The following is a 13,134-nucleotide window of genomic DNA, read 5'->3' on the forward strand; positions in this document are numbered from 1 at the left end:
CTGTAAAAGGGAGCAAACTCAGGGCTGTTATTAGTGGAAATGATTTCAGGAGCTGTGTTAAAATTTAGTATACTGCTGTACATGGCTGGATTATGGACTGAGCTGGTGGGGCCAGAGGCCTCGGACTGCCGGGGGGGCCTCCAAGAAGCCGTGCGTGGTGCGTGGCCCAAAACTTCTGAAGGAAGATGAATGATGAACCGCTACAGACGCATCAGCGCTAGTAGGCTACTGACAACAAGTCAATACAGTGTGGGGAAATAATAATGTGGAAACGAAACGAAACAAAACAAAAAAGCAGCCGACTCTTGTTTGTGTCAGCTGTTTGTGTTCGTCAGTAGAGAATATTCAGCATCCTCGTGGCCTGAGGCCAGAAGCAGCTCTTTACTTTGTTGGTGCGAGCCTTAATGTTGCTGTAGAGTTGTTTCCCTGATGGTAAAGGGGGGAGAACTGACTATACTGCTGTAGTGAGAGGAGGTTTGAGCTACCCTCCGTAGAGGCCTTCGGGTCAGCGGAGCAGTCGGGATGCTTTTGATGTTGCATCTGTAAAAAGGCGTCGAGGGCAGGAGCGCATTGACTTTCCTTAGGGTGGGTAGTCGGTGCGCCTTCTTCGCTATTTTCAATGTTAGCTCATATCCCGATCAACTCAAGGTACCGGACTACTTTCACTGAACTCCTCTGAAGTGAAGACTGTTGTGAATAATAGACTTCTTAGTTTTACTGAAACTTAAAACAGCAGTAGGTAGAATTGGAGCAAATGTGATTTTAAGAAGTTATTTTTTTTTTAAAACAGTCACTGTATCCTGACAGTAGTGCATGAGACAGATCATCTGTCTACCGTCTCATGAGAAAGTTTTTGACCCGTCAGCCATGTTGAGATAAGTTGAGGAAATACCAAGTACTGCCCACCAACCGAAGCAAACGTTCTCATTTTACAGCTAAACAGTACACTACAAGATGTTTCTGAAAGCATTTGAGGAGAGAAATAGGCATTACAGTAACAGAATATTGATTAATATTTGATCAGCGCTGCCTAGTTTGACCGTTCGTTCGGAGTTTGCAAGTCATTAACAGCTGCCTCTGTTGAATGAACAGCCAATTGGAACGCTCTCTCTCCTTGAAATGACCTGCCATTGGCCAAATTCTCCTGTCAGGGGCTAGATTATTTAAAGCCTAAAACAGAGTCATGAGGAGGTGCAGAAGTCTAATTATCTCTCAGGACACTTGAATTACAATATGTTGAAAGGTTATTATGGAATTTTTGCCCCAGAGATGCCAAAAACATTCTGCCTACTGCATGTTTAAGCAGAGGTTGTCGTCCACGATGTAAGTCATTGCTGGTGACAACTTTAGTCATGTCTGTTCGGTCTATTTCTGTACCCTGGTTTAACTCCCAGGGTACAGAAATTGGTTGGAGTGCCATCTCAGATGCAGCAGCAGCCACCTAGAGGACATCAGCTGAGCCAATCAACAGCATGTTTATCGGGTTTTATCAGCAATGCTCCTGTGACGCTAAAGTCAGTACAGTCAATGGAGGTGAAGGTTTGGGGGCCGTAAACATCATCTCTTCCATCTTATCAGTGCGTCCCAAATGAAGGACGGTGAAGAGGAGGACTGAGGGACGCAGAGTCTTTTTGCTTTAAATAGTTTCAGCTATTTAACAACTTTTTGCATACAAAAATTCATGAGGTAAAAAAAGGACAAAGGAGCCATAAGTAAATCATAATTGAAACTTTATTGACAGATTGGATTAGAAAGTTGTTTCTGCGTTAAATCCCATTACGGTACAAACCAGGAACATAAGTAGAAGGCCACGCACTAGAGCTGAGGGACAGTGTAGAAAATTAAAAGGGCTTCTCAAAGCAGACGTGTGAGGTGCTGGAGAGCAGAGACAGCTCGGGGGCGGAAAGAAAGAAGGAAAACAACAAGCAGAGAATAGTAGATGAGGGAGGAGAGAGGATTGAACTTATCAAAACAACACAGCCCTTCATAGAAGGAGAGAATATAGACCTCCAGCAGCTTTACGTTGACGTGGGAGAAAAGTGTGTTTTTAAAACGGGGATGCAAAATAGCATATGGATTATTTCCACGTTTGCACCAAAAAAACAGTCAACTGCTGACAAGATTGCCGAGCTGTTTTCTCAGGTCAGGTGTGACACTGGATATTTCAGCTTAAATGAGTGCGTTTATGTCACTCTTACAATACTGCAGAAGACACAATGTAGCCAGCTTGAATCTGCCGACGCTCAAGTCGAGATTAAATAATAAATCGAGGATGAACACGGTGAGATGAAACAGATCCGGGCCCAAAAAAAAAATCTCCGGGAAATCGGAGAATGACGCTCGCTGATTGGCCCGAGGTCGTCGTGGGCCAGTAGAAAGTAGCCGCGCCCTCTTTTAGGAATTGGGAGGTTGGAAGGTCTTGGAGGTGGCAAGCATGGCTCGCACTTTGGCCATCAGATCCTGAAAGCAGAGAAGAGAGGGGATGAGTTTAATGCGCTACACATCTCTCCAACACATATTTTGATGCGTCATTGGATAACTGAGAATGAACTTGAAGCGTGACATCAGACAGGAACGTGGGTGGGACACTTGGCTAGACTGAAGCATTTAGTTATACACCTGTGGGTATGACAACCTCCAGCACGTTAGAGGGCCTGAAGGACATTTACATTAGATTGTGAGTGTTGTTGAAGCCAGCAGCGGCTCTAAAATCCTGCACCAATATATTTCTTCATTATCTGCTTTGGTTCGACTTGTACCCATCTATTGATCCAACTCCAGCTCCAATAAAGTACGGCTATGAAAAAAATCCAATTGACAACGAACAACTGAGCTGTGGACCAAAAACGATTTAAAGTATTGGTGGGGAGAAAGCAGTGAGCAAATGATCTTATTTTGAAGTAACTGACAAAGAAGCATTCATGTTATTATTACTATTAATTTGAATTACTCCCTGTAGTGTGAAATAGCTGCTAGTAATGCTGTTCCCACTGAGAATCAACTCCCCAGTCTGCAGCTTTCAGATGCTTTTAGCTCATTGTTTTGTTTTACCACCATGCAACCTACACAAATTACGTTCCATTACAACTAAACTGCATTCTCAATTAATGTCCCGGATTATGGTTGCAGTTTCAAACACGTGGTTAATGTTGTAAACTGAAACAAAACAAAAACGCAACAATACTTTGTTAGGTTTAGGCAACATAACTACTTGGTTAGGTTTAGCAAAACAAGACTCGGTCAAAACCGAGTATATGGCTGGACCGTGTACGGTCAGTCTGTGAATTTGTGGCTACGTTGTTATACAAATAGTCAGAGGTCGTGTCTATAATGTTAAATCCAGCGGTACATGTCCACCGGGTTCCGGCGAGGACACTATGGGACGCTCTGCTCCACTCAACTGGTCATTCAAAGAGGTGACGTACCCTCTTGTGGAATGAACCCGATTGGTCCCTGGTTTTTCTGCTCGCCGTTTCAAACAGGAAACAACATGGCGGCCTGCTCGTAAACTGTTATTCCGTCTAAACAATCCACCAAAAATCTACATCTGAAAAATATTTTAAGCGAAAAATAGGCTATGCTACTGCTGAATCTCGTTTAATTTTAGAACTAGATCGCCTAGTTTGACATCTTGATCCAAGTTTTGTGAGCCGGACGCATCGCGCTGGCTGGGCTCATTTTCATAAAAGGACCATTCCCCGCGTTTTCATTTTTTGAAAGAGCAACGGCCAATGAGGAAACTCCAACACTCGGCCGACCAATCATGTAACTTCATCACTCAGTAACTCAGTGACAGACTTTTGCCCTCAGCCAAAAAAAAAAAAAGACATCATGGTTTGGCTTAAAATGACTACCACATTGAAACAAAAGAAAACAAAATTGCAACAACACTACTTTATTAGAAAAAATAATGGCTTGGCTTAAAATGACTGTTTGTCAAAGCAGTTTAGTTATATAGGAATGCAATTTTGGCTGCACCATGAGCCACACCCTCATGTTTAAGGTTAATATACTGTCTTGACTTAAGACTTGTTTTGGAGTGTGCTTCCCTATAATACATCTTTAAAATATGACATACTTTAAGTACAGAATAATACCCTGTAAGCACTGAGAATTAGATGCATCACCTCCTCCCCAAACCCTTATAGCTACAGTCACCTAATCCTCTATTTCAGCAGCTGACTCAAACGTAAATGTATTATGAGATAAAAAAACAACAATTTGTAGTAAAAAAAAAAGGCCTAAACCGAGAAATGTGAAGTAGATTGTAGCGAAGTAGGGAGCTGCGAAATAATTCCATCCCTTCCTTCTCCAGGTAGAAATGTTAAATTTTGCTGACTCGGGGGCAAATGCTTGCATTGCTGAGTAGGAAGTGTTAATTTGCATCCCAGGAGTGATTCATACACGCATGGACAAATATCCACCCTTGAGCTCTCCTGACAGACGAGACAAATTAACAGCTGTAATCACAGAGGGAAGGAGCTGTCATATCAAATCACTCAGAAGGCTGTTTCTCTCTAAACCCTGGTGTATCCGAATATACACACACACACACACACACACACACAAAGAAGTGTTCACGGAATATGACAAACAAGCAACGCTCCAAATTATTAACAACTGAGTGGAAAAGTTGCTCAAACTACAGTTGAGCTCCTCGTCTCGGCGAATGAAAGTGCAGCGGAAATAGTACCGCATTAATAGATCATCCCGAGTTACGTTACAGCTGTCACACACGGGGGATAGCTGACTCTGGTTACATAATACTGAAAAAGGATGGTGCCCCGCTAACAACGAGGAATTCCTATGAACAATGCATAGGATGTTGACCTAAATATTCCTTATATATCATCCGACGTTTTATAAAACATAAATATGAGATCGCATTTGAGAATGTTTTAATAATCCAAATCCTTCGCCGACTGCTCGGCCTGCTGAGAACCAGCTTACACTGATCAGCAATGGCATATTTAAATCCGATGAGGCACATTTTACCCATGGCGGTCCTGTTCCGTGGTACTTACTGAGGACTTAAAGGGGACCCATTATGCTTTTGTGTTTTTTCCCCCTTTCCTTTAGAGTGTTATAGTTTTTTGTGCATGTAAAAGGTCTGCAAAGTGACAAAGCCCAAAGTCCATGCCAAAGGGAGTTACTCTCCCCGACAGGAACACTGCTTCTGAACTGCCTTAAACGCCTTGCTGGAAGTCCCGCCTTTTCTTCCGTAACGTGGTGATGTCACCAAGTAACAACTTTTGCCTATAGCTGCTAGTTTGGCACACCCTCAAACAAAGCTAGTTAGAGCGGAACTGGAGCGGAGACCGAAGAGTTTGGTTCGGTTGACCTATCCTAAAACCCGAAAATGAGTTTGAGCATTTTAGCACTTCCTGTTCCCTCTTCTGGAAGTCAATGGGTTTTTAGTTAGATGCCTGAAATAAGGTCTGTGGTTAACACAAGCTTAAAGGTCTCATATTATGCTCATTTCCAGGTTCATAGATATATTTGAATGTACGTTCTACAATGTTTACTGTAGAAGCTGTCTCTGTGTTATCATGACTACAGACCGGTTAATGTTACACTCGCCGTAGCTTACCGTAGCTGAAAGACTTTATCGTGTACCATGTCAACATAACTGCAGGTGGAATTAAAAATGCTGTGTATAATTAATATTGTCATCTGTCTACTCAAATAAAGTTTGACTGTGAAACAGAAATGTGTTGTGTTGCTTACAGTCATTATTTACTACCTGTACCCTTCTACATGCAAATACATTTTTCATATCACCTGTTCAAACAGTGTAATTACATAAAGCCTTTGTGAAAGAACATGTTATATTTAGATGATTGGAGTACACGAAAACTTTTCTGCTGGTTCTTGCAGACTGACAGAAGTAGGAGCAGACTTTGCTTATAGTTACGAGGCGGAAGCGAGAGAGCCACTCTGTGGGCGTGGTCACCTAGCTGGAGGTTCTAACCGTTCCACCAGGAAACCCTTATATGGCCTGAAAATTGTTGCTGACGTCACCAGCGTAAGGAAGTGCTGCTCAGCGTTTTTTTTCAGACCCATCTTCGGAGAGATGGAGCAGGAGAAAAAGAGAGAGGATGGTCTTTTATGATACTATGGTCACTTGTAGACACACTGGGGACAGATATTGATGTTTAAAAGACATGGAAAAAGTGAATTTTGCATAATAGGTGACCTTTAAGAGACTTTGAAGTTTTTTCCTACGACATAAAATACATCAATAAATACCGCACTTGTGAATTTCGAAGCCTTTAAGTGCCTTAAAAATGGCGGTTTGCTAATAAGTGGCTAAAAAACGTTAGCTTTTTACTTCGGGCTATGGCTTTTATGCTTCTAACATCATAAAAGTGGTGTTCATTTGAACAAACGTGTAAGTATCATAAACGTTTGTTTGCCACGGAGCATATTTTCTACAAAAATCAAAAACCCTGGAGCACTCTATTGGTTCTATTGAACTGACCTCAGTCCACGCTCAATTACAGAAGTTTTTAAAATCCTAAATACAAAAAAAAAAGAGGTTGCATAACACGCATATGAAGACATTTTACAGATTTGCTTCTAATTGCAAAACACACACTGCAAGGTTAAACAATAACACGATACTGTTAGGGATATCTCAAGGGAGCTATGCAACATCTTGAGTTTTCTCTTCATCTCACACACATTCACAAACACCTGCCAGTTCTCCACAACGTTTCTCATTATCTGTTATCATGCTTGAAAAACAACTTTGATTGGACCTAGCCTTTTCTGTTATCTTAACTTTCAAAAACAACCAAAAAAGATCCAAAATGAATTCCAAAAACAAAATACTAGTTAAACTACTGTTAAAAAAAAGACCCAAGGCAGGTCTGAAAAGCGTCAAGTGCACAAAGCATCTATCAAACAGAGTAAACCACGAGAAATGTAAAGCAGAGACGTGGCGATGGGCACAGAAGACGGAGGAACAGAGGCAAACATGAGGAAAAAAAATGAGAGACGGGTTGAGGCGAATAGCAACCAGGCACCCTCGGGGAAGAGGAGACCATTAGGCAGATGAGGATGCGCTGAATTATTCAATATGTGTTTGTAAAACATCACAGATGGGGTATAAGTAGTTAGTGGTTGCGAAATCTGCGCATGTTGCAACAGCAGCGAACAGCATGTTTTCATGAGGCTCTCGCTTATGTCGGAATGTTGAGATGAAGGCACGGAGATGTTGCGTTTGATTATGTGAGAAAGAAATACAATGTTTTTTGTTGAAGCGTCGAGAGATGCGCGGTGCATCTGTGGTGCGTAAACACCGGACACTCGCTCTGAAACACACTCTCACGCCTACACACACACACACACACAGACAGTGGCCCATGGCCAGAGGAGAGAAAATATTCCAAATTCTGTGTAAGTTGAACCAGTGTTCACAGAATAGCCAGCGTTGCCGCTCCATTCACACTCTATTGACCTCCATTAGCTCCAGTCCAAATGCTTCTGGGAATGTGGCCTCGACAGCAACCTCTCTACATTCAGTGCAACACTGGTTTTTCTTTGAAGGTATAACTGTTCCCGCACCAGAGGTTTTATACTTCCAGAGCTAAATAATCTAGTTGCTAAATATTGCTGAGGCTACAGTTCACATTTACCGTCTATACGGGGTGTCACCATTCTCCAAATCCAATATTTAATTTGACTTACGATTTTAAGGTCGTGATTTGACACCCCTACTGTCTATACATACACAGCGGGCCCTACTATTCACCTTTAAAAAGGGGCAGTGTGTAGCATTTCATTCAATGGAAGAAATAGAATAGAATGAGCTGTTTATAACTATATAGGGAGCCGGCCGCCATGTTTTTGCAGCAGCCCCAGAACGGACAAACCAAACACCGGCTCTAGATAGGGCCATTCACTTTTTCGCGTCAGCTACCGTAGTTCTCCTACACGCTTGGCGCACGAGAGAAGTTTCAGTTGGTTGCACAACCTGCAGCCTCACCGATAAACTGCACCTTTAAAGGCCCCATATCATGCTAATTTTCAGGTTCATACTTGTATTTTGTGTTTCTACTAGAACATGTTTAAATACTGTAATGTTAAAAAAACAAACTTTATTTTCCTCGCCTGAATATACCTGTATTCACCCTCTGTCTGAAACGCTCTGTTTTAGTACATTTCAACAGAATTGCATTGCTAGGCAACAGCTTGGGTCCATATTTACTTCCTGTCAGCTGATGTTATTTACATACACTGCAACAGGAAAACAAACTGGGACACATTTAGAATGTTTATCTTTAAAACCGTGTAATCGTCTAAATATTGTATATTTGTGACATCACAAATGGACAGAAATCATAACGGCTCGTTTCAAACGCACAATTTTGTGAATATGGGCTTTGTGTATTTCTCCGTATATTGTGTTTTGATAGTTAAACAGTATTTATATGTCACTTAAACCTGCTTTATAATATAAAAGACATGAAAATCTCACTTTTTACTATATGGGACCTTTAAATAAATGCAGTTGCACACAAGTTGCATGAGAAATAAAATACATCAAACCACTGCATCACTTCATGCAAGCAGAAATGAAATTACTGACATTTTTTAGGATTATTAATCAAAGTTAGTGATCTAAGCTGAAAATTTAAAGGAGCACATATTCTAATTTAAGTAGTGAGACGGTTCCGAAGAGGTTCTTTCATTTTTGGAATTGATTTAAGGGCGTTTGACAAATCAAGGTGATTGACTTTGAAATTTGTCTTGAGGGATGTTTCTCCATGTTTGTCCATGTTTCCACAGCAGTCGCAATTAAGTAAATGAATAGTATATTGCACTTAAGTGCTGGTGGAGAGAGGAAAACCAGCCAAAAATGAATAAACCCAGTAAATTGAAGAGAAAACAGCGTGTGACTATTTGTCTTAATGATAACTGATTGAAGTGAAAATCGGCTTGACAGCACTTTGGAGCCTTTTGTTCTCGTTCAAGAGAGAACAGTGACACCAAGAAAAATAACTCGAAAATATTTTTTTTTTGGTGAAATGAATCTAGGGATTTGTACACTCGTCCTTACTTCCTGTCATCTATTCAGCTTATAGCGTTACGCCTATCCTACAAACAGATTTCTCTTCCAGAACCGGTGCGTGTGCATGCATTTGATTAAGGTGCATTTTCTGAAAGCAGCATGATAAACAGCCATAAATTGGACATTGTCATTTTAAACATGGTGGAACGGGGAGACTGTGTCGCCGAGGTCAGAATTTATCTGAGGTTACATTGTGACTTTGTGTACCACTTACTCAAACGTGGTTTTTCCATTTTCACCCAAATGAGGAACACAATCCTCCGTGGATAAACAAAACACAGACACGGCCCATCACTTCGCTACACTCAATGTGTCACATACAACAGATGCGGCGAGTACAATGCGCGCAGCATTGTCATTCTCACAGTTGGTATACCAACTGTGAGAAAGTGGCTGCACGCAGAGCCTGGAGTGTGATTGCTATAATTTTAAGGATGGAAGTGTCAATGCTGTCTTTAACACTCGACAGGAGGCCGTGGGCGACATCGGTAGTCATCAAGTTAATACCATATCATCGCTTTTGTGTTTTTTTTTTTTTTTTTTAAAACCTGCAATAACTGATTTTTTGGCCACTTGGGGGCAGCAGAAACAAGTTGTGAACACTGGCAACATCACTTTTTAAGTTCATAAAGCAAACATGCCCACAAACAGTTGCTTATTTACACATCCAGCAGTTGCAGAGCAACGTTAGCAGTTATTTGGAGAAGGGTGTAGCTGCAGAGCTCCAGGCTGGGGCCCACCTCCTCCATCGGGTCCTTTTTTTAGGTCCCGAGCTTGGAGAAGGAAGCGACGTCTGAAATTGTGTACGCCACAGACGATCATCAGAATACAGTAGCATGTGTTCACAGAGTGCTCAGGGGTGGCGTATTTTTGTGGCCAATCAGGAAGTTAGCATCGCCCTGGGTTCCCTCGTCAAAAAGGTTCAACAATGGTTTTTTTTCTTCCATTGGCTTTTGGGTTATAGCGAAAAATAACCTCTGTGGCTAATAAACGTTTATGGTACTTACATGTTTTTTTCAGCAAGATAATCTTCACAAATAAACACCACTGTTATGAGTTTTGAAGAGTGAATGCACCAGAAGTAAAAAGCTAACGTCTATACGGCTATAAACGAACTACACCACGGTCGCATGAGCGTGAGTATACACAACGAGACTGTAAAGGCGAACGAGTCGGCGTGATGGCGTTTTAGTAGTCTGATTTAGCAACCGCCTTTTTTAAGACACACAAAGGCTTAAATATTCACATGTGGGATCTTTACTGACATTTGTTATGTTGTAGTTAAAATCTCTTCAGCTTGTGTTAACCACAGACCTTATTTCAGGATTCTAACTAAAAACCCATTCAAAAAAAACATTGACTTCCAGACGAGGGAACCGGAAGTGCTAAAATACTAACTCATTTCTGGGTTTTAGGACTCATTCCTGTAGCACTCTATTAGAAGGAATATTGGCCACACAACCTCCACCAATAACACCAAGGTAAACAATACAACCTTAATATTTCGATATAACTGTAACTTATAAAGTTCGATAACGTAACGTTAAGCAGCAAATAACGTGTACGAAATTAGCTGGCTATTCTAATGTCATTATCTTTTTGTTTGCCAACGACATTAGCATCAAAATATTAATGTCGTATTGTTTACCTTGGTGTTATTGGTGGAGGTCGTGTGGCATGGACGTGATACAATGTATCAAATATACGCTTCGTAGACTACTTTATTTATTAACGATAAGCGGCATAAAACAATACACACGTGATTTTCCACCTTAACACATGTGATGACACACATGATTTTGCACCATGGGGTCCTGGCAATGGAGATGGGTCCCAGCGCTCAAGGTGGGCCCGAGCCTGGAGCTCTGCAGCGAGACGCTATTGAGAAAAAATATCTGGCAAAAAAAACCCCCAAACAAACCTGAACACAGTCTACAGCCAAGGAGACAAAAACCATGTTAGAAAATAGTGAAACTTTTGCTAACCCAATGTCTCACCGGAGTTTTTGGCTTCTGTGAAGAGCAGAGGTTGAGTAATTCATAAATTCTGGGAGGAACAACTTATTGAACTTAACCTCCGGTACCTCAGTAGAAGTGGTAACCCTCTCTTTTTTTTTTTTTTTTACACGTGCTGAAAGACAGCACATCAGCTCTGTCTCCTTTCCTCCAGAGAGGTGAAATCCCACATCCAAAGAGATGGATTTTGTCAGGGGGGCAGGTTCGCCAAGGTCTCCGCACTCGTCTGCCGCTCAACCGATATTTGGCCTCTCTCTTCCTAATTTCTTGGCTACGCTCCCAGAAGGAGTACAAAAGGGTGGAAGTGCAATTTCAGCCCCGGATGAGTTGCTACAGCTGTAGCATGCAAACCTTTGTTAGTAGGTTGAAATGGTAGCGTATGGGTAATGATACCCATGTTACTCTGTTAGAGGTAGACGAAATACCAGAAACACCTTTCAACCCTGGAAACTATAGCCTCAGAAAATTGCAGTGCAAGCTTCACAGAGACTTTTGACAAGTCAATCTCAATCTTACTGCAAGTGTAATGTCTTTGTATTAATACAGGATATCATTTATATACGCACACACATTTGAAGTGTAAATAAATAGGTGGACATGAAGACACAAACTCTAAAAACAAAGATGCATACCCAAATGCATATATGCGCACAGCCAACTACACAGACAACACATACACACCTTTCAGTGGCTACCGCCTGTGTGATAGAAAATTACTTCAGGTCACAGATCAGCTAATCTACAAGATGCAGGTGATAAAATATGTACCGCTAGACCAATTCTGAAATCTAGTTATTCAATGTTCAAACTAATTAAGCTTACTAAAATATATATGCATGGGTGTGTTGGAGTAGAAACTGTAGATAAAGCTGAATATGTAGATAGAATAATAAAAAAGATATAGATTAATTTCCACACGTTTCCTCCCAAGAAGTCAAAAACAAGGCAGCACTTTCCGTCCTTCCTCTTCGCATGATGGAGAGACGTTAACAGCACTCAGTTCTTGTATTCGGTAGGCTGTAAAGTTCACTAGAGGACATATTTGGGATAAAAGCCAAAGAACAATACCTGAGTTATTTTGGACTGAACAGAGGATACTATGGATGAGGCCACTGCTTTGTCTTTCTCCAGAGATCCACCCCTGTAGAGAGAAGAGAGAAAGACCAATCATGTTAACAGGAGAGGTTATACAATATTCATGATATCCTCCGAAATGTTCAAAGTTGGACAGACTTGGAGAGCTGTAGACGAGAGAGGAGAGGGAAAAGAGAGAAAAGAGAGGTGGAAGAGGAACGGCATGTGACCTGTAAAATACTAAAATATCCACCCGGAGCCAAAACTACCACATCAACAATGTCAAACGAAGACAAGCATATAATCACGCAGACAAACAGGAAGATGTGCCAAAATTTGCAGGCCCTCAGATTCAACTTCATGTCCAAAGCTTTTAATCTCTCTTTATCTGGCCGCCCCCAAAGAGTCTCTGAACGAGGCTCCCTGTCTGATGAAATCCTTTTGAATACTGGGCTGCCCAAAGGTTGTGTTTTATCTCCTACACTTTCTTTCTATGTATATATACAGTATATATGGAATGCAGATCTATGTATGTATAGTATGTAAGTACGCAGGTGACATGGCAATGGTGGATTTAATATTTAACACCTCGTTTCCACATAGCTCTGTGTACATATGCTAGTCAACCGGATGTTAATTCATTCCTATGGGAACCACCGTGATCGCCGATGTGTTTGCGAAACTCCTCCTTCCAATTACTTTCGCAAATTTACCTTGAATACATTGAAAAATTCTAACTTTTGCGGCAGATTACGGACAGACCGTGTGCACCGTGTGCATGTTATGCTAACTTCCTAAGAATTAGCGAATTAATAACTGATTGATGAATGTAATACAGCTCTATTTATAACTTTCTTTCCCCTTTTTTAGCCGGTTTTCGTGAAATATTTTGTTAAAAGACTACTATGACCTACTATGCATGCACTCTATATGTTACACAGCGAGCAAGCTGCCAATGTTGTAGTGCCG

At 41.3% G+C, this 13,134-nt stretch overlaps 1 protein-coding gene and 1 long non-coding RNA gene across 5 annotated transcripts in view; both read right to left on the bottom strand.

The window, feature by feature from the left end:
* Positions 1 to 1,713: 1,713 nt before the first annotated feature.
* The window catches only part of LOC119478046 (splicing factor SWAP), a 72,012-nt gene continuing 60,591 nt past the window's right edge, over positions 1,714 to 13,134 (bottom strand). For all 4 annotated transcript variants that reach the window (XM_037752439.1, XM_037752438.1, XM_037752437.1 and 1 more), the window contains 2 exons: positions 12,160 to 12,232; positions 1,714 to 2,460 (listed from right to left, as the gene is read on the bottom strand). In XM_037752439.1, coding sequence (XP_037608367.1) covers positions 2,395 to 2,460; positions 12,160 to 12,232 — 139 coding nt within the window. In that variant the 3' untranslated portion in view covers positions 1,714 to 2,394. The remainder of the gene's footprint in view (positions 2,461 to 12,159; positions 12,233 to 13,134) is intronic.
* LOC119478047 lies at positions 5,068 to 6,245 on the bottom strand. The gene is made up of 2 exons (XR_005204375.1): positions 6,208 to 6,245; positions 5,068 to 5,463 (listed from the first exon to the last, which is right to left on the bottom strand). It is a non-coding gene; the product is annotated as an uncharacterized LOC119478047 (long non-coding RNA).

Source organism: Sebastes umbrosus, chromosome 19 (genome assembly GCF_015220745.1).
Source record: "Sebastes umbrosus isolate fSebUmb1 chromosome 19, fSebUmb1.pri, whole genome shotgun sequence".
Taxonomy (NCBI): domain Eukaryota; kingdom Metazoa; phylum Chordata; class Actinopteri; order Perciformes; family Sebastidae; genus Sebastes; species Sebastes umbrosus.